This window comes from Convolutriloba macropyga, chromosome 8, assembly GCF_964194025.1.
Source record: "Convolutriloba macropyga chromosome 8, txConMacr16.3, whole genome shotgun sequence".
Lineage (NCBI taxonomy): Eukaryota > Metazoa > Xenacoelomorpha > Acoela > Convolutidae > Convolutriloba > Convolutriloba macropyga.
In genome coordinates, this window is record NC_134475.1 from 1,830,800 (window position 1) to 1,852,004 (window position 21,205).

Consider the following 21,205-nt stretch of genomic DNA (forward strand, 5'->3'; position numbering starts at 1 on the left):
GAGTTCTGAGTGGTATCATTAGAAAGCACGTGCAAAAGCAAAAATTAAAATAAAAAACTTTTTTTCGAATTTCGTTTTGAGGGAGTTATCGAGGTTTACCGTTTTGTGAATTTTCGACAGAATTAATCAATTTTTCGTAACTTTTGCTACAATTTGTCTCAGTTTTGCTATAATAATTCAAAATTTTTTTAAAATTTGTTAAAAATTTGTTAAAAATTTGTTAAAAAATTTGTTTAAATTTGTAACTTTAGATTTTTATTGCCACATTCAGAGATAAAAGAGCATTGCTGAATTGTTTGATTGGAGATTTTCTCTGCTTAAAATTTAGACAAAATTTACAACATTCATCATAAATTGCACAAAATACGTTTTTTTGTCCTTTTGTTTAGGTTTGCTAAAAATAGAGACCTAGAAAACGCTGACACAATCTCAAAAAAATCTTCTTTAATTAAAATTTTGCACCGTTTTTTGCAAATTTAACTCACTAATTATACAAAATGCATGATTGTTTTTTTTTATTTTTCAAATAAATTGCTTAACAATTGTTCTCATTGCCAAACATTTGGAACAAATGGGTGGTTTTTCAGGCGCGCAGCAAAATCAGGGATAGGTTCGATCTCATAGTGGGTTCTTACCAACAGAGTTTTTTAAATCTCTATTTGGGCGCCGCTTTTTTTCAAAGTATTTTGCTTTTATAGTTTTTAATGTTAATTACTGACAAATTTTTCGATTTATGGCTCAATTAATGACAGCTCCCCTTTTTAAAAATGAAGCTGGATGTAGATATAGTTTTTTTTTCAAGAGAAAATCTTCGGGTTTTTTATGGCTTTGACGAAGAGTTTTAGTTTACAATAACTGAATTCTCTCTGTTTTTAGTTTAATCTCATTAAATACAGGTCAAACATTCCCTTATATCAGATACAAAATAACCTATGTGGCGGTTTTTTTAATAATGGCTGCTTGGTTTTGGTACTACGAGTTTTCATACAAAGTTTTGTCATTTTTCTGCGTAATTGCCCATCTATTGTGTTCTTTTTTATTTTTATGGTAGTCTGTCACACTACTGAAAAATTCAACTGAAAAATCCGTTAGAAATACGCAATTGAACTTTTTTATTTTTTTTAATTTTGTGGTTTAAGGGCTGGGACACCGTTCTACTGCAGAACTTGGCAGAGTTTTTTTTATTTTCGTCCAGTGTTTGTTTTGTTTTTTTTTGTTGCCGTATGCCATATATTGCTTAAATAAAGATTCCAATGCCCAATTATAGATATACAAACTGAAATAATAATTGATATCGGTATATAGCTAAGGGTTCTGTTGAATTTCCAATAATTTTTTTAACAGCAAAAAATTATTAAACTTTTTTCCTTTTGTTCTGGTTTTCGTCACTTTTTTCGTATTTTACAAATTTGGATGTTTTTTGCAACTTGGCCTCATTTTTGAGAGATCTCTTTGTTTTCTGTAGAATCAAACATTAATTTATTTGTGGGGTGAACGTTTTGACTGATATCTTTAGGGCTTAGACATTTTGTTTCAGAATAATTCCAAGAATCTTAGATACATTTCAATGTTTATGGTTCTTTCCGTTGTCAATTTGAGATAGTACTCTGACAGAAAATACTTGGTGATGTTTAAGAGAGACGCGAGTGAAGAGTTAAACTTCTCGCGGTTAACATTTTAAAAACCTAATGGCTTCAACACAGTGGTTTTTGTTTTGTTTGTGATTTTTTTTAGTTCTGCTTGTATTTATTGTTATTTTATACTCCTATGACTCAATCTCAAGAAAAACAGGGGCAATCAGTTTATAATGAACTGTCTACTCTTTCAGTTATGTTTTTAATGAATTTTGAAATCATTTGTTTTTTTTTAAAAAAGAGAATGGATTTTTGAGCTTTGGCAATCTTGTTTCTGTTTATATGTAGCTGAGTGTCTCTATAGACAAGTCAAAAACCGTATATAGTTAACTACAATTCGCTCTTCATCACGCTTTCATTTTCCTCAAAAAGGTCCTTGTTCTTGGTTCTACGAGTTTTGAAAAAAAATTTTCCGGATTTCTGAATCTTTTCCCATTTTCTTAGGTTTTTGTTTGCTTTTCATAGTACCACCAAAAATGGGCGATTCTGTTGCCCTTTGAAAAAAATCGGGATCAAATTTTTTAAAGATTTTTAGTGAACAGCTTTAATTGGCTGTGACACCATTTTAGTGCAAGTTTTGAATTTTGAATTGCCTGTATTTGTCTTTCTTTTTGTAGTCGTATGACATGTCCTGGATAATGTAAGGTCGTAGTAACTTTCTCTGGAGGTACAAATTAACAAATTAGTCACTCAATGGGTTCAGTTGATGCATAATGTTTTTAATCAGTTTGACATTAATTTTTTTCAAAAAGCAACGGTTTTTCTAAGACTTCGCTCTTTTGCTCTTTTCGCGTCGACTTTAGGTTACCAAACTGATTGAGGAAAGGTCCCAATTTTTTTCTAATGAATTACAAGGTTGTTTTTTTATTATAGGTTATCTGATGCTATTTTGATTTGGTTAATAATTGTTTCTTGGAAAGTGATCAGTAGTTATAATTTCTGAAAAATCCCTCTGTAATAAAAGTTGTAAGTAATTATCAATTTCTGGAAAATCACTCTATATCGAGAGTGATCAGTAAATATTTCATGTTTCTCCCTCAGCTGTTTTAAACTCAAATTATGTTCAATAATTTTATTATGTTCAATTTTTTCAATATCTGAAATTAAATTATCGGATGTGGTTGACACTTACAACTAGCTTCGAGGATGTATTAGTGCCGCTGTTAAATTTATCACCATATTCCACAAAAGTCATTTTGTTGAGTTTGTGTTAATCTAGTTCCCCTTTGGTAGGGGCGCTAGTCCGCAATGAAAACTTTAGCACTTTCATTGGTTAAACATGCGGGCGTTTTGGAGTTTAAAAAATGTATTTCAGTGCAATTGACTGTTATTATTTCATTTTTTGCGTGGAATGCCTCGACCCGGACAGGGACCATACTCACATATAGCATACTCCGTGGAGGGCAACTTTCCAAACCCAAATAGGAAGTTGACACAAGAAAGACAGAAGCAGGCAGGAAGGAGAAAATATGACACTCTCAGACTGAACATGTTGGGCACGATTGCACTCAGAACCCTCCCAGCCAGTTCTGAGAGTCCTGCGACGACCAGGACGAAACTAGCCTGAGAGCTGCTCATTCCGCCACTCGCCATCATATCTGATACCTATGATATAAAATTTAGTCTGCTCGTAGCTACTCAGCCGAATTCAGTACTGAGTCAGAGTCTAATTCAGGTCACATTTTGCTCTGAATTTGTCTGATTCAGAGCTAAATCAGTGATTAATACTGAATTGTCTTCTGATTCAGAAGAATACAGAATAAATTCTCTGAATTTCGCTCTGATTCAGAGAAATTCAGAAATCAATTCACATTTGGTTCTGAAATCCTTCTGTATCAGTACTAAAAGTTAAATTTTCCCTGAAAATGTTCTAAATCAGTAATGATTATCAATGAACTGTGGGTATGGGTGACAAAATAAATGGCAATACTTAAAGGTTTATCAAAATTAAAAAAAAATGGACCCCAATCAGAAAAAATAAAGTTTGGACCGGCAATTATGAAAAATTAGCGCTTTTTTCGATCCTCGTTTTAATCTAGACTTTTTACAAAAGGCTTCTTCAGAAAGGCCGGTCATTTTTACGTTAGAAAATGCTCGAAAACTACTGTACCGGAAAAAAAGACACCGGCTACCACTTTTTTTATGTAAAAATACTAGCTCTAATGTTTTTGGGGGCAAAGTATTAGTTAAGTGGCCTCATTTAATAATTCTCTGATAACCTGATGTAATTATTAAAATGAGCAGAGTTTAATATTTTTTTATGCGCTACAGATGAAAAATAAACTTTAGCTTAGCTTGCAGGCAACCACAACCTTCGAAATTAGAACTTTAAAGTTTTAATATTTTGTCGGGTTCTAATATTTAACATTGTGGTTAAAAATATTACAGTCAGTTTTTAACCACAGGATAAATTCAAAATAATCTGGCAAAAGCTCCCAAGAATTCAAATTATCTGACCTTTTTTCCATTTTTGGAAGCCTTCATGTTGAAAAGTGGGTTTTTGATCACACCATTGAACTTTGATCAATCATTGTCAGCTTTTTTCTCAAAAACAACATGATACAACAACTTGGAAAAATTATTCAGTTTTGGCGGGGACAGAAATTTGGACAACTCAACTTTTCGTGGGGGGGGGGGGGCAAAAATTGTAGCAAAAAATACCAGACCGTACCTAACTCCAAATCTGAATCAGACTCGGCCAAGACTTAGATTTAGACTTAGCAAGTCTTGGCCAAGACTTGCTTAAGATTGACACGTCTAAAATGTGTTATGATCTTAGCTCTGATCAGAACTGATACCTACACTGGCCATTAGACTTTCCCAGTACTGATATTGACTTGGCGTTAAGTAGAGGAAGAAAACGAAAATCAAATTCTTTTTCCCAATATTTAAACAAGGAACAGCCGAAAAGACACAATACTGGCAACCCAGACATGTATTATACAACAGATTTAGGCGTCAAAATCATTCACATATGCGTCGAGTAACAATAAAGAGATGGTTACGGAAAGAACATAACCAAATCATTACCCTGGATATCATATAAAAAAAGTGGTTTGGATCGCACCACTAAAATGATTTCAGATTTTCACAAACTCAATTTGGGAACAAATGTTAGACACTCTGTGCACAAAACAGACGAAAGTTTTCATCCTTCAATCGAAACTGGTCTTTTCTCTGCCAAATTGCAAGGATATATTATATGTACAAATATGTGTCGTGCACTTTGACCCCAATATTTAACCTAGGCATGAATATTTAACCCCAATTACGCCCTAAACTCGGCGCTAATGAAAACTTATTGCGTTCTTCAGCAGCCCTAATCGAGGCATTACATCTGTTTACAGTCAAAATGTAAGAAATGCTGTGAATTCAGCAATTTGTTTGTTTTGCGTTGATAAAAAGAATTTATATTTATATTTATATTTAATAGAAAACTTTAAATTTGTCGTTAAAAATACACGCAAGTTGAAGCAAAAAAAGTTTTTGTACAACGCATTGCTTTCTATTCTTACCAATTATTCCTTCATTCGGGAACTGAACAAATCCGAGATAAACATACCAGATGTATGGGAACGAAGTAGAGTGTAATCCAGAGACACATGACAGATATGAGCCAGAGATAGAAACAGGGGTCCAGAATCAAGTCACGGTGTCTCAGTCTCCGCATGAACCTCTTCACGCTCCCTGTTCTGCTGTTCCTCGGAATGTACTTGTTCATTAGGTTGTTCACCTGCATACACGTCATTTAACAACTCACAATTATGACTTCTCGACTAAATTGTCCAGTTTTCGTTGAAATGTCGCGCGAACACATTTATTTCTGTTTATTTCTGCGGGTAAGTTGGTATCAGCATATTTTGGTACTGATTTGTTTACGTTTAGGTGTTTTAGGCATCGCATTATTGCATAAATCTTATTGCATAAAAAACTGACTGTGCTCACAAGTTCACACAGTTTGTGCCTTTTTGCTGAAGTTTCACATTTTTTATTGTTTACTCCTTAAAACATGTTTTTAAAAAAGAAATTACCACGGTTAAGCATCATTGACGAATCGAGCGCGTGAACAGACAGAAAATAAGAGAAGGGAAGACAAGATAAGAGAACGTGCCTGTGGTGGTTTGATGACGACGTAGACAGCAATGATGTTGCAGAAACAGATCATGCCAATGATCCTGAGAGCGACTCTCCAGCCATAATGGTTCAACAACTGCACTGCCAGGGGGTTCATCACCAACAGACCTCAACACAACCAAAAATTAAAAGCAAGCCAACAGCGGGGGGGGGGGGTGGGGAGGGGTGGGGGGGGGGGGGGTTGATGGGTTCCAGGCATTAAGAGGGATGTGCGGAATCAACAAAGAACTTTTATAATGAATTAACGCAGCAAATGTGACTCACCAATTGGGAACCCAAACGAGGCAATACAGCATGCCCGTGAGAGATTGTGCTTGGTTTCCTCAATTGAGAAGTAACTGAGCAGAAGTAACATGCAACTGTTGTACACGAAGTTCACCCCGACTCCCACAAACACACTGTAAGATATGAATATGATGACTGCATGGTTGGCTGCACTCACTATGAACAGACCAAACACGACCAGAAGCACCCCGGCAAAAATGACTGGCCTGTACCCAAATCTCACACTGAGAGAACAAGAGATAGGGTTTGCTCCCGTCAGAAAGGCCACTGGAATCGAAGCGATCCAACCTAGAAAAAGTTTGCTTTGAAATAACATCACAAATCCAAGTTTTAGGATCACCCGAACGTGAAGCTCAGTGACAATCAGTACTGATTCAGAACAATTTCATAGAAATTTCAAGCTTTAGTACTGATTCAGAAAGATTTCAGAACCAACTGTGAAATGATTTCTGAAAATCTGTGAATCTGAGCAAAATTCAGAGAAAATTTTCTGTAGCCTTCTGAATCAGAAGATAATTCAGAATGAATCACTGAATTAGTTCTGAATCAGACAATTTCAGTCCAAAATGTGACCTTGAACTAGACTCTGACTCAGTACTGAATTCGGCTGAGAGTTAGGTACGGACATGGATATAGCGGGAACAAGGCTGACGTGCTACAGCAATTCAAAGTCATTTTTTAAAATTTTATGTCTGTTTTTCACATTGAAATGAAGTGAAAACAACTGTAATAATAGTAGAGAGTTAATTCTTTATTTTGTCGAAGCCTTTCATTATTGTGTTGCTAATTTGATCTTGTTTAGTATTATTAACATGCGTGCATGCAAAAAGGACATTTTTGAGCATGCAAAAATAATTTTTCAAACGCACAGACTTAACGAAAGCGTAAATCGCTGTTGTTGGTTACCGATAAAGTTCTTAAAAGGTAAGGCGATATAAAATAGCAAAAAAGACAAACGATTAAAAATCGATTTGTTGGAAAATTATAGAAATTCCCGAGAAAATTTTGAACATATATGTGTAAAATCTTTTTGCTGAAATAAAGAACAAATTTAACAGTTTTGCCAAAATTATCATTAAGTGTCAATCATATGAAGGCACAAAAGCATTCGTTTTTAAAAATTTAAATTCATTTTTAGAAGCTATAATCTTTCAGACATTTTAGACAATAATGAGGCTGAGCTTTTTTAGTGAACAAGGTTCTAGGACCATTTAAACAAGCAGAGTTAGAGGAGCATGACACGCGAAATTTTTTGCTGCATTCATCAGAGCCCAATCGATTTGTTCATGCTTGTCAACAAATTAATTTAGTACCTGAAATCTTGCAAAGATGTTATCTTGAGCAATGCGTCGATTAAAATCCTTTTAATGACGTATTAGGTATCACAACCAAATCAAAATCATAAAATAATTGAATCATAATCCGCTATTGATATTAGTATCTGATCACTTCCTTTGCCTCAAAGTCTGTTCGAAAACGAGTTTTTTTCAGAATTAACAGCAAAGCAGATTTCTGCTGAGTTCAGCACCTAATTAAATTCAAGAACTGTAATAAAATTATAATTTGATAGGTTTTAAATCAATGGTATAGTGAACTAAAAGTTTAGTTTGATATGTTTTCCTATTTAACTTACCAATTTTTGCCCTAAAATCGAAACAGAATTCAATTTGTGGAACCTAGAGCTATTATTCAAAATGCAGGAAAGTTCAACAATGCAGGAAAGTCAAAATTGTTGCAAAAAGTCAATTTGGATATGCATAGGGGTTGCACTTTGCTTTTGCTTGCAGTTGAAAACAATTGAGTTAACTAGTTGAACGCGTTGACGTTCTTCTCCAACAATATTAAACAATAAATTTGCAAAACAAACCAAACTTTTTTATAGCCTCTTTTCTCTCAAGCCTCAGTTTTCAATTATCAAAAATATGTATCCTGTACAACTGACAACTGCTTCTGTTTCAATATCGAGTTTGTCTGCTCGTCGCTGCGTAAAATTAGCGTTATAAAAACTGGTTTATAGACAGACATTTTTTTTGTTAGGTTCTCTTTATCTGACCATGCTATTTGAGGCTAGCTTATAGGCAATTGCCTGGATAAGTTAATCTTTTTTTACAGGCAATTTGTGTCAAACAAAAATCTATCGGGAAAATCTTTGAGTTTTGCCAAAACTCTATTTCATCGTTTCAGCCAGAAAGGCAGTAAATTTGATACAATTTTGCGAGCATGGTCTTTAAATAATTGCAGGCTCCAGTGTTAGCAGCCCCCTAAGAATTGCACAATAACATTTTTTTAAATTCAAAATTCAATAAAAATTATTTTCACAGTTCTAAATATGTGAGCCCAAAACAAACTGCCTCAAAAGGAACGACATCAACGTTAATTCCCTCTTCGAAATTAAATTGAGCAAATTGAACATCAAAAATGGTTAAAATGGTTCCTAGCATCTTTCTACTCCCATAAACTGTCAGCTGACAAAATTTGACAGTGATAACATAGCTTTGATACTCTATTCAAGAGTTTTTGCTTCTTTTCCAGACCTCGATTGTGTACGAGATTTGGGATATGTTAGCGAGATCGTTAAAGTAGACATGTCTTGATACGCTGTTGGGAAATGTAAATTCTCTAATTATAATTGTAGATTCTGCAAGATTTTTTGACCTCTTTTTGCCAAAATTTTTTATAAGATCTTATCAAGAGGTTTCAGCATAATTTTGTTATTACCCCGCTTGTAGTAAATCAAGATAACAAAGTTGTTACTTCAGCAGAACTTTGGTGCAACATACCCTGTCTGGAGGTAGTGTTAAGTTGGAGTCCTGAAGCTCTAATTCTTAAGCGGTATATGAAGTTAGCATATATAATGCTATAACTTATTTCACTAACTCCACAGCTGCCACTCCGGAGTCCGGAGTCAAAAAGGTGGGAATAAATACATTGAGATCATTTTCCGACAACCTATTAGCTATTTTTTTATTTAGTGATTTATTTTATATGGTTTTTGTTGTTTTGTTTGTTTTGGAGAACTGTGTAAGTGCGGCTTTTTTTACCGCCTGTATCAGTACTACGATAGTTTATTTCAGTTACTATGCCACTGCCGGTTCCAAGCCCAGAATGAATCACATAAATCTTACTGGAAATTCTTAAAAAGGACAGGATTTAACTGGACTTCAGTCGATTTTCCCACAGTTGATTAACTAATTCAGCTCAACCAACCACAGAAAGCAGGCAGGTAATCTGGACGAAAAAGTAATTGTAAATTCAAAATATTACTAGGGTGGAATATTAGGGTTGTTACAATATTACTTTGGTTTTACTTGATTGGTTTTCTCAAGTTGATAATTGTATGAAAGCTGTAACTCACCCATGACAGTTTTGTGGACGTGGAAGTCTGGTTCGATGGCGGGTATGAATACTCCAAAACTGAATAGAGTACCAATAATGGGTATGAAGACTATCATAGTCACAACCACAATAGCCCAACTGGTCTGTTGCCTCGCTTTCGACCTCATTCTCACCAACAAGGAGGCTATAATCAAAATTAAATTATGAAAACAATCCTACCACCTATTGAGATCACAAATAGCCGAATTGGCCGCAGCTGGGGTGGCTGGGGGTGGCTGGGGTGTAGCCGAAAACCAAAAAGTGAGAAATTCAGCCGAGAACCCGACCATACACCAATAGAAATAGTTGAACAAACTGTTGAGACTTAGACCAATTGGAGTTCCCGACCAATCAGAATTAACCAGTTGGTTAAATTTCTCATTTTTCATGGTCGACTGAGCCCCATGTCGGCAGGTATTTTTAACACCATAATTATGACCCTCTTTTTATTCAGTTCTCCTTTGATTTTCTTCAAAGCAAACTGTTGTTTGACAGTTAAGAATAATCTATTATAAGCGACTATAATAACTCGTGATCTAGAACGTCCAATGTAGACCATCTAGAACGCGCTCAATGTTGTTCACTCAAAATAACACAGACGAAGAGACAGTATCCTAGAGTGGGCTAAGTTCTGATAATAACTCTTGTTGATGTTGAGCGAATAAAATCTGATCAGTGCCAGAATTGAAGGAACTAAACTGTGATCATAAATCATAATTTAGAAATCAAATTGAATGAGTTCCTTTTAGAAGAAATACGGAAACGGGCAGTTGAATTTATGATCGCCTTCCAGTTTACTCGGGCACGAGCTAAAAACTTATATTTCGCAATTGGGCTCATAAAGCACAGGTGTTGCCCTAGTCGATTGAGGACGGTTATCTTGCAAGATCTTGCAAGAAACTTCCAAGAATCTTGCAACACTATGCATCATCTTGCAAGACTCTTGCAAGATTCTTGCAAGATCTTGCAAGATAATCGTCCGAAATGCAAGAGTCTTGTAAGATAACCGACCATCTTACAAGACTCTTGCAAGATAACCGTCTTGCAAGAACCGCCGGAAACATGCCTTTAGCTGCTGTATGGGCCTCTTTAGCTTCTTTGAAGATTAGAGAATAGGATTCGACCTATTCCCTAACGTCCAAAGAAAAAAAGAGAGACCCTAAAATAGCTAAGGCTAACAAATATAAATAGAAACATCATCAAAATTTTTAGTGCTTAACACATCATTCACGCTTGGTGTGAACAGAACAAACCATTAAAAAGATCATTGAATTATTTTCCTGGAAAAGAGTATTTCAGATACGTTATCGACAGCAAAGTTGATATGAAACTTTCCGTTGAGGCCCGAGAGAAAAATTAATTTCAGGCAAAAAATTTTGGACCCCATTTTTTGTCTTTAGACTGTGTGCAAACCTCAGTGGGATTGCCGTTTGGCTATAGGAAGAACTTAGAAAGGATTAGAAGGTTGAGAAATGTGATCATTAATATAGAACTTTCCGTTGAACCGAGAGCTCCCTTCAATGGACTGAAATCATAAGATAACATGGTCTTTGAGTTATTTGGGGTTTAGAATTCTTCTTTTATATTTAAAATTTTGGGACGTCTATCTTGCAAGATTCTTGTAAGATTCTTGCAAGGTAAGCGTCCGGATCTTGCATCTTGTAAGATTAGCGTTATTTGCAAGTATCTTGCAAGATCTTGCAAGATAAACGTTATTTGCAAGAATCTTGCAAGATCTTGTAAGATAACCATCCTTGCTCGTCTAGGGTGATGGAGGGAGGAAGGGTAAGGGGGGGGGGAGAATAGATCCTAATTTCGTTAAAATTCCGGACAAACAGAAAAGATCCGAAATTCATTATGTTCCTCACCCAACATTTGCGGATGTAATTAAAAACTGATTGATCACCTTCTAGCTTTGCATCCCAGCTGCTCGCTTGAGAATCTCCACTTCCTCTCGAGTTCCTGCTGCCCCTTTTCTGTCCCCCCTCCAACTGCCCTTCATCTCCCCCTCCTGCTCCTCCAGAGGGAACTGTGATCTTGCAGCTGCCTCCAGATGATGATGCCGATCGTGGACCCAATTTAGGACTGCTACATTTGGGAAGACTATGCGAGGAGACACGACTCTGATTGTCTACCGAGTGCTCCGCTCCTATGTTCAACCCTTGTTTTAAATAAAAAAAACATAGCAGGACAAGTCCTGACGTACAATTCAAAGAATTTTCATCGAATAAACAAAAAACTAGACCTAGAACGGACAATGAGTGAATTGGGAAAACCATTTCTAAAAAAATCAGATAAAAAAATTTAAAAAAACAAAAAAACAAAATCAATGTCAAAATGCCGCATGTGAACAAAAAACCACTAGCGAGAAAGCGAATTTTTGTTCAAACACCATTTTCTCACTCTACTTTAAATTTAGAGCGAAAAAAATTCACCCCGCAAAACCACTCGCTTTTTCGCTCCACTTCCTGTTTCGGCGTGACCAAAATCACTACTCCAATAATTTGACTTCAAAAATCATGAAAATGTGTCAACAGATCTTAAAAAAAGACAGCGCCCCAATACAATTCAAAATCTTTGAATTGCAAAAGTTCCATGCACTTAAAGATTCCCAAAAAAGCATGAACGAAGAGAATGGAAATTGTATAACGTTAAACCGTTAATTCTCCTCTAAACACTACTATTAACTTTAGCTGAAGACATTTTTAAAATATTTTTAAAGGATAAAGTGTCTGGTTTCCTTAATAACCCAGAAACAGAAAAGTTGATTTCCTTTTAGCAGTTTTTATTTACAGAACTTTGGCAGTCATCCTAATGTAGCTCATTTGAGTTATTCAAGTTGTGAAATTTATGACAGTTTATATTTTGCAGCCCAAATATTCTTTGTTGATATTGAACAAAGATTAATTTTTTAAAAAATATAACTCATATGTTGTAGTGAAACAGATATTCTAGACTTTTGGTTGCTCATATTTGGTTGCGACTTCTTGTCAGATGTTTTCGGGAAAGAGTAACTCTCAGGTTTTTGGCGGTAGTTTTAATCATCAGCAAATGTCATGCTTTTCTTGAGTTCCCAAGGTCATTGGGAACATGCTCCAAGAAGGAGGGCAGGGGTTGGAGATCATCTTGATTGTCGTTTGATCCGATATCCTTGAACATATATAATTGGAAATGAAAATCCTGTAAGGGTAATAACATCAAAGGGGGTGGATGTAGCTCATGTTGCCTAAGACCGGTGCGAAAAATTTGAATTTAAAAAACTACGGGGAAAAAACCCGTGCGAGGCCGGCGACCGGACGCACGAACGAGCCGTAAGCCGTTTTTACTTTGGCAACTCGTACTTCACCGTCTCGCCCAGGGGATGTTTCCACAACTCTTCCGAGGGGCCAGATTCCTCTCGGCGTCAAGTCCTTGAGTACCCACACAACATCTCCAACTTTCACAGGAGGCTGGTTGTTGTCTGTCCATTTACGTCTCTTGAGTAACGTCGGCAGGTACAACTTAATCAAACGCCGCCACACGTGGTTCATCAACTGCTGCACGTGCTTCCAGTTCTTGAAACTAGCTGGCCGTTGGTCTCCAAAGTTTCCGGGTGGCAGGGAACTGTAAGGGCGTTGGATGAGGAAATGGTTAGGAGTGAGTGGTTCTTCGTTTTCAGGCTGGTCAGCAACGTTTGTCAAGGGTCTGGAATTCAGGATTGCTTCGACTTCAACCATTATTGTCTCAAAGATGTCGAAGGAGAGACGCTTAGATCCTAGAATGATTAAGAGTGTCCTCTTGGCGCTCTGAATCAATCGCTCCCACCAATTTATGTAGTGAAACATATATTCTAGACTTTTGGTTGCTCATATTTGGTTGCGACTTCTTGTCAGATGTTTTCGGGAAAGAGTAACTCTCAGGTTTTTGGCGGTAGTTTTAATCATCAGCAAATGTCATGCTTTTCTTGAGTTCCCAAGGTCATTGGGAACATATGTAATTGTTGTGTTTCATTTGAATGGAAATTTCGGAGGGTTTGATAGTTCGTTTGCTGTTTGATGGTTTTTGTTTTTTTTTAAAAAAGATTTTCCCAATTTACAATTTCATCTATATCATCTTTTAGACATTAAAAGACATTAAAAGCATCTAACATAATCCAGTTTTGCTGGGTTTTTTTGCGGGCAACGATAAAAAGATCTTTAATGAAATATACGACAGGTAATGTGGCCTTACCCGCATTTTAATAGCTTCAAGATTTCTTCAAATATAGATTTCAAGTTATAATTTCTGTACGAAAGTTGTTTCAATTTCTAAAATAAGGTTACCGGAAGGAGTTTGTACAGCAAGGAAAGTTAGCCGAAATAAGCTTTGGTCTGAATACTTTGCCTGATTTTGTACTAGTCTCATTTTGTCAAATGATACTTAGAAGGAGATCCATATAGTATTAGCTATTAGTCACCATTGATTTTCTATAAGCAATGCAAATTAATCAAATAATGAGAAGGGGAAATAATACAGACCCAAAAACTTATTGCATAGCAGTCTGCTATTTTTCCAGAGTTTGCCTAAGTTGAGATATATAATATTGGTGAGATTAAGAGCATTAGGAAACCGGTAGAAACTATCAGTTTTAATATGCTGAACTCCCACATTTTAATACAGGAGCAAGTTGAGTTTTGCTCACCAATGCTAAAAATATTTAGTTTACCTCGACTCTGAGAAATGTTGGCTGTTTTGTTTTATTCCGGTATTATATTTTTGAGTAACAGTTTTAAAACCCAAGATTTTTTGTATATATATTTCAAAATAGTTGTTTTTTTTTCACTCTGCCATATCCGGTCCTCATCCCAGATGAATAAGGAGGAACATTACACCGCAGAGTTATAGCCCAAAATTTCCGCCATAGTAAAATTCGCTCGAAAATTAGATAAATAAAGTGAACGAAATTAGCAGATATCCTTTGTATCTTATTTTTCGGAAAAAGAGTTTCGCCAATTTTGCGAAATAAAAGAACTTAAATATGTAAAAGAGGTGACACGTTTCCGCTCGTTTTAGGTATCTATTAATTGCATTAAAACTATCTCTAATCCACAATTGAGCCTAATTACACGCGCGCTTTTTGAGCATGTAAAATGATTTAGTACTTTGTAATAGGCACTTTAACAAAGATTTAATTGAAGCTTTCCAAGCTTTAAAATGATTTAAATACAAGCAAATTTATATATATGGTGCACGTCCCAGCGCCACAAAAACTGATTTTTTTTCAGAAAAATCCCTCGCTCAACAAAGTCTATTTATATCAATTTGGAACAATTTTAATGAATAGTAATAAACAGTACTAACAAGTAGTTATAAAGTCCTATAAGTAGTAATAAGAATTAATATCCTTAAATAAGTAACACCCTTTAATGAGTAGTAAAAAGTAGTAATCAAGTACTAGTAGTAGTAATAAAGCTTTAATAACTGCTATATCTTTTAGCGCCATAGCTTTAATGAGCTGCCATATCTTCCAGTTGATGTACTGGTGTAGATTCAACGAACCAGGTAGGAACCCTTTGATAAGTAGTAATAAGAATTTTAGTAGTAATAAAGCTTTAAAAATCACTTTTATGCTCAAATACGCGCATTAATTGAGGCTTAATTGCGGATTATAGTGCGAAATTGAGTTACGTTGAGTGCGAATAAGCGATACATAAATGGAGCTTGTTCGTGATACAAAACCCGCAAAAGTTAGGATACATAATTTGTACTTTTATTTCGCGGCTAAAATTTGGACACTTTTGCAAACACGGGTGGCGCAATTCCTTTCAATTTTGCCTGTTTTTGCTAAAGTAGCTATTGTCCGCAGTATTAAAGCATTTTCAATGTATTAACATAGTAAAAACGAACACTAGATACACAGATCGGGCAGATTTGCCCGTGACGATTTGGGTTTACCTCTGCGGCGTAATGAGTAAAACACCAGCAAAAAAAATGGGAATTTCGCAAAATCTTTTTTTTATAAATAAAAATGAAACAAATTTCTGTTTAGCTATGTACTAAAAGAATTGATATAAATTTAATTCTAATTGTTTTTACTTTTCTACTCCATAGTTTATAACGAAGACTTCTACGGTTAAAACCGAACATACCGGAGATTTCTTACGATAGAAACCGAACATACCGAATCTAAGAAGATGAACATACCGACGATTTCTTACGCTTAAAATTGAACGTAAGTACTATTTCTTAGGTTTAAAACCGAATGTACCGACGGTTTCTTACGTTTAAATACCAAACCAACCGACAATTTCTCAAGGTTAGAACCTAACGCATCGACCGAACATACCAACGAAACCAGATAACGTGGTGCTTTTGTCGTTTATAGGCGACGATTACTGAACTAACCTATTTAATAAAGCAATTTTTACCTTGAGACGGACGGTTTGCAATGTAATTACCTTTTGGTGATGATCTCTTTCAAAGATTTAAACCAACATTATAAAATCCTGGTTTTCATCAAAACATAGTTATTATTATCAATTTAGATAGAACCAGTACTAAAATCGAGGTCCAGACATCATGAAAGGATCCAAGAATTTAATGGGGGTCGATATTACACATTCGAGCACATACCTAAAATCAATACAAACTCTTTCCATGGGTCCATACACGGTCTTTCATAGATGAAAACAGTCGAGGTGAACACAGGGTCTTTTCATTGGTCGAGTCAGGGTCTTATCATAGATTATTAGAGTCAAGAGAAACTCTTTTCATGGGTCAATTTATAAAAACAAAATTCCTTTCATGGGACAATATAAGGTCTTTTCGGAATCAACCTTGCTGCTGCTTGTAAATAACATTCAGGTGCCACCCTCGATCTTGCTCTTTTTTTTGCATCTGAACTATTCATGAACTTCACAATAAACAATTTACGAGATGAGTTTGTGGTTGCTGTTGACGGTGGCGGAGGTGGCAATGAGTGTGACTGAAGAACAGGTGAGAGAGAGGATGAGTCATGAAGATGAGGATGATTATCATTTTGATCACGCTGGTTGATTGCATAGGTGATGTAGTCTGATTGGGAGATTCCTTTGTTCTGCTTCCCTATTCTGAAACAGGACCATCTAATTTGTTAGTTACCTAATTTCGGTTTGTCAACTCTGCAGTCGATTTCGACAGCAAAATTAAAATCAATATTTCTTCGCATGCGAAATTGGTAACAAACGTGCAAACTTTCTGCCTCTATACCCCCAAAACTTAAGAGTTTTTAATTTAATTTTGTTATCCGAATCTTTTGAAAAATTCCCACTGCAAAGTTGGGGGGGGGGGGGGGGGAAGGAGAAAATCTTTGCCTTTCTTCCGACAAAATTGACTCTATGAGGTAAGTTTGAGTTTCCTGCGATTAGAAAGTTATCATAACATTTGACTACATTATGAGCAAAAAATTTTTACATGGAAAAAGTTGACTTTTTACTTATCACACGAAACAAACCAGATCTAAGAAACCACACATACGGAATCTAAGATTATACTAAATCGCAAAATCGCAAATCTAATGTGTTCAATTAGCAGTGAACTGCTAATTGCGATTTCTCAGGTGGTAGTTTACACCACCTTTTAAACCGCGCTTTCACTTTGGTTTGCATTTAGTTTTGGTATTTTCGTTGGTTTCTTGTGGTTTATATTGGGTACTTGTCTGAAGGAAGGAGGCAGGGAGGTTGGTTTGGATGGAATACTTGGTTGTGGAGTTTCTTTAGGTCTTTGTTATGCTTTGTGGAAGAACAGAGGGGGCGTGGGGTGTCAGGAAGGGAGTTTTAGAGGGAGTTTGGGAGAGAGGGTGTGGGGGAGAGAGTGAATGAGTAGGGTCGTTAGAGAAGAAGAACGAAGGAAGAGACAAAGAGAAAAGAAAAAGAAGAAGGAAAGAAGAGATGCACCCTCAGTGCACCTCCGGCAGCCAGTCCCCCCTTTCAGAGAACCAGCAACCGGCTTGTGCGCTGAAAGTACGGTGACTTGTTGTTGGTTTTGATGTTTATAGTGAGAAAGAGAAAGAGAGGCACCCCAGTGCACCACCAGCAGCCAGCCCTCCCTTTCAGAGGACGAGCAGCCGGCTTGTGCACTGAGAGTACAAAGGCTTGTAGTTTATACCTCTTATTGAGGCGGTTATTTTCGCCCTTGCGGGGGTGAGTGGTTGTTCCCAAGCGGGAACAGAGTGTGGGACCAGTATCAGGGCCTCAGCATGATTCCCGCGATCATGCTGCCCTCCCTTACTGGTGCCCTGGAGTTGGAGTATGGGGCCAGTATCAAGGCCTCACCATGATTCCCTAGAGTTAGATCAGCTTCAAGACCTAGACTGATTCCCGTGATCAGTCTAGTCTACCACATTGATCAGTCATCACCAGTTTCGGTCCTTTCATTCTGCGGTCTGTGGGTGCGCGCTAAAAATAATTCAAATTAGAATTCTTTTTTTTTGGGTGGTGTGGTTAGTGGTGTGTATTCTAAGTAGATATTGCATCGTTTTCTATTCTAAGTTGAAAGCTGTACTTTTGTTTATTCTATATTGTTGTGGTGTCATTTATTTTATATTTTTCTATATTTTGTGTTGTAGTGTCCTTTATTTCTAAAAAAAGAGAAAACAATGTTGAGTGCATTGTGTTGTTAGAGTGTGGGTCAGTATCGAGGCCACAGCATGGTTCCCGTGATCATGCTGCCCTCCCTTACTGGTACCCTGGGGTTAGATCAGCCTCAAGACCTAGACTGATTCGCATGATCAGTCTAGTCTCCCACACTGATCTTTTCTGATCCGAAGTCAACCAGCTCTTTACAAATTAGGCATCCAGGCACACATATATATATGTAAGCACAAAAAAAAAGGAAAAAGAAATAAAAAAGAAAAAAAAACCTAACCAGAGTTTTGTCCGGGCAGTGTGTTTTTTGAATTTTGCCCTATGTTTGATTTTGTTCTTTTTCATTTTGAATGGCTTCAGCTAACGCCTCGAGTCATACCCCAAGGCATCCGCATCCCCCTTTGATTTGAATTTTGTCCTAATTTTGTTTGTTTTTATTCTTTTTCACTTTGAATGGCTTCATCTAACGCCTCGAGTCATACCCCAAGACATCCGCATCTAACTTTGTTTTGAATTTTGCCCTAATTTTGTTTGTTTTAATTCTTTTTCACTTTTAGTGGCTTCCGCTAACGCCTCGAGTCATAACCCAAGACATCCGCATCCACCTTTGTTTTGAACTTTGTTCGAATTTTGTTGGTTTTTGTTCTTTTTCACTTTTAGTGGCTTCAGCTAACGCCTCGAGCCATACCCCAAGACATCCGCATCCACCTTTGTTTTGAATTTTGTCCAAATTTTGTTTGTTTTTTTTTCTATTTTACTTTTAGTGGCTTCCGCTAACGCCTCGAGTCATACCCCAAGACATCCGCATCCAACTTTGTTTTGAATTTTGCCCTAATTTTGTTTGTTTTAATTCTTTTTCACTTTTAGTGGCTTCCGCTAACGCCTCGAGTCATACCCCAAGACATCCGCATCCACCTTTTTTCTGAACTTTGTTCGAATTTTGTTGGTTTTTGTTCATTTTCATTTTTAGTGGCTTCAGCTAACGCCTCGAGTCATACCCCAAGACATCCGCATCCACCTTGGTTTTGAACTTTGTTCGAGTTTTGTTGGTTTTTGTTCTTTTTCACTTTTAGTGGCTTCAGCTAACGCCTCGAGTCATACCCCAAGACATCCGCATCCACCTTTGCTTTGAATTTTGCCCTAATTTTGTTTGTTTTAATTCTTTTTCACCTTTAGTGGCTTCCGCTAACGCCTCGAGTCATAACCCAAGACATCCGCATCCACCTTTGTTTTGAACTTTGTTCGAATTTTGTTGGTTTTTGTTCTTTTTCACTTTTAGTGGCTTCAGCTAACGCCTCGAGCCATACCCCAAGACATCCGCATCCACCTTTGTTTTGAACTTTGTTCGAATTTTGTTGGTTTTTGTTCTTTTTCACTTTTAGTGGCTTCAGCTAACGCCTCGAGCCATACCCCAAGACATCCGCATCCACCTTTGTTTTGAATTTTGTCCAAATTTTGTTTGTTTTAATTCTTTTTCACTTTTAGTGGCTTCCGCTAACGCCTCGAGTTATACCCCAAGACATCCGCATCCACCTTTGTTTTGAACTTTGTTCGAATTTTGTTGGTTTTTGTTCATTTTCATTTTTAGTGGCTTCAGCTAACGCCTCGAGTTATACCCCAAGACATCCGCATCCACCTTTGTTTTGAACTTTGTTCGAATTTTGTTGGTTTTAATTCTTTTTCACTTTTAGTGGCTTCCGCTAACGCCTCGAGTTATACCCCAAGACATCCGCATCCACCTTTGTTTTGAATTTTGCCCTAATTTTGTTTGTTTTAATTCTTTTTCACTTTTAGTGGCTTCCGCTAACGCCTCGAGTCATACCCCAAGACATCCGCATCCAACTTTGTTTTGAATTTTGCCCTAATTTTGTTTGTTTTAATTCTTTTTCACTTTTAGTGGCTTCCGCTAACGCCTCGAGTTATACCCCAAGACATCCGCATCCACCTTTGTTTTGAACTTTGTTCGAATTTTGTTGGTTTTTGTTCATTTTCATTTTTAGTGGCTTCAGCTAACGCCTCGAGTCATACCCCAAGACATCCGCATCCACCTTGGTTTTGAACTTTGTTCGAGTTTTGTTGGTTTTTGTTCTTTTTCACCTTTAGTGGCTTCAGCTAACGCCTCGAGTCATACCCCAAGACATCCGCATCCACCTTTGCTTTGAATTTTGCCCTAATTTTGTTTGTTTTAATTCTTTTTCAATTTTAGTGGCTTCCGCTAACGCCTCGTGTCAAACCCCAAGACATCCGCATTCACCTTTGTTTTGAATTTTGTTTGAATTCTGTTGGTTTTAATTCTTTTTCACTTTTAGTGGCTTCAGCTAACGCCTCGAGTCATACCCCAAGACATCCGCATCCAGCTTTGTTTTGAATTTTGTCCGATTGTTGTTTGTTTTTATACTTTTTCCCTTTGTTTGTTTTTATTCTTTTTCACTTTTAGTGGCTTCAGCTAACGCCTCGAGTCATACCCCAAGGCATCCGCATCCACCTTTGTTTTGATTTTTGCCCTGATTTTGTTTGTTTTTATTCTTTTTCCCTTTTAGTGGCTTCAGCTAACGCTCGAGTCATACCCCAAGACATCCGCATTCACCTTTTTTTGAACTTTGTTTGAAATCTGTTGGTTTTTATTTTTTTTCACTTTTAGTGGCTTCAACTAACGCCTCGAGTCATACCCCAAGACATCCGCATCCACCTTTGTTTTGAACTTTGTTCGAATTTTGTTGGTTTTCGTTCATTTTCATTTTTAGTGGCTTCAGCTAACGCCTCGAGTCATACCCCAAGACATCCGCATCCACCTTGCTTTGAATTTTGCCCTAATTTTGTTTGTTTTAATTCTTTTTCAATTTTAGTGGCTTCCGCTAACGCCTCGTGTCAAACCCCAAGACATCCGCATTCACCTTTGTTTTGAATTTTGTTTGAATTCTGTTGGTTTTAATTCTTTTTCACTTTTAGTGGCTTCAGCTAACGCCTCGAGTCATACCCCAAGACATCCGCATCCAGCTTTGTTTTGAATTTTGTCCAATTGTTGTTTGCTTTTATACTTTTTCCCTTTGTTTGTTTTTATTCTTTTTCACTTTTAGTGGCTTCAGCTAACCCCTCGAGTCATACCCCAAGACATCCGCATCCACCTTTGTTTTGAACTTTGTCCAAGTTTTGTTTGTTTTTTATTCCTTTTCACTTTCAATGGCTTCAGCTAAC

General features: G+C 36.7%; 1 protein-coding gene across 1 annotated transcript in view; it reads right to left on the reverse strand.

Annotated features, from left to right (window-relative positions):
- The window catches only part of LOC142343855 (monocarboxylate transporter 2-like), a 50,644-nt gene that overhangs the window by 6,869 nt on the left and 22,570 nt on the right, over nucleotides 1-21,205 (reverse strand). The window contains exons 2-8 of the mRNA XM_075395219.1: nucleotides 16,320-16,495; nucleotides 11,335-11,577; nucleotides 9,409-9,573; nucleotides 6,033-6,341; nucleotides 5,746-5,876; nucleotides 5,197-5,367; nucleotides 3,017-3,239 (exon numbers count right to left, since the gene is read on the reverse strand). Of these exons, the coding sequence (XP_075251334.1) occupies nucleotides 3,017-3,239; nucleotides 5,197-5,367; nucleotides 5,746-5,876; nucleotides 6,033-6,341; nucleotides 9,409-9,573; nucleotides 11,335-11,577; nucleotides 16,320-16,495 (1,418 nt within the window). The remainder of the gene's footprint in view (nucleotides 1-3,016; nucleotides 3,240-5,196; nucleotides 5,368-5,745; nucleotides 5,877-6,032; nucleotides 6,342-9,408; nucleotides 9,574-11,334; nucleotides 11,578-16,319; nucleotides 16,496-21,205) is intronic.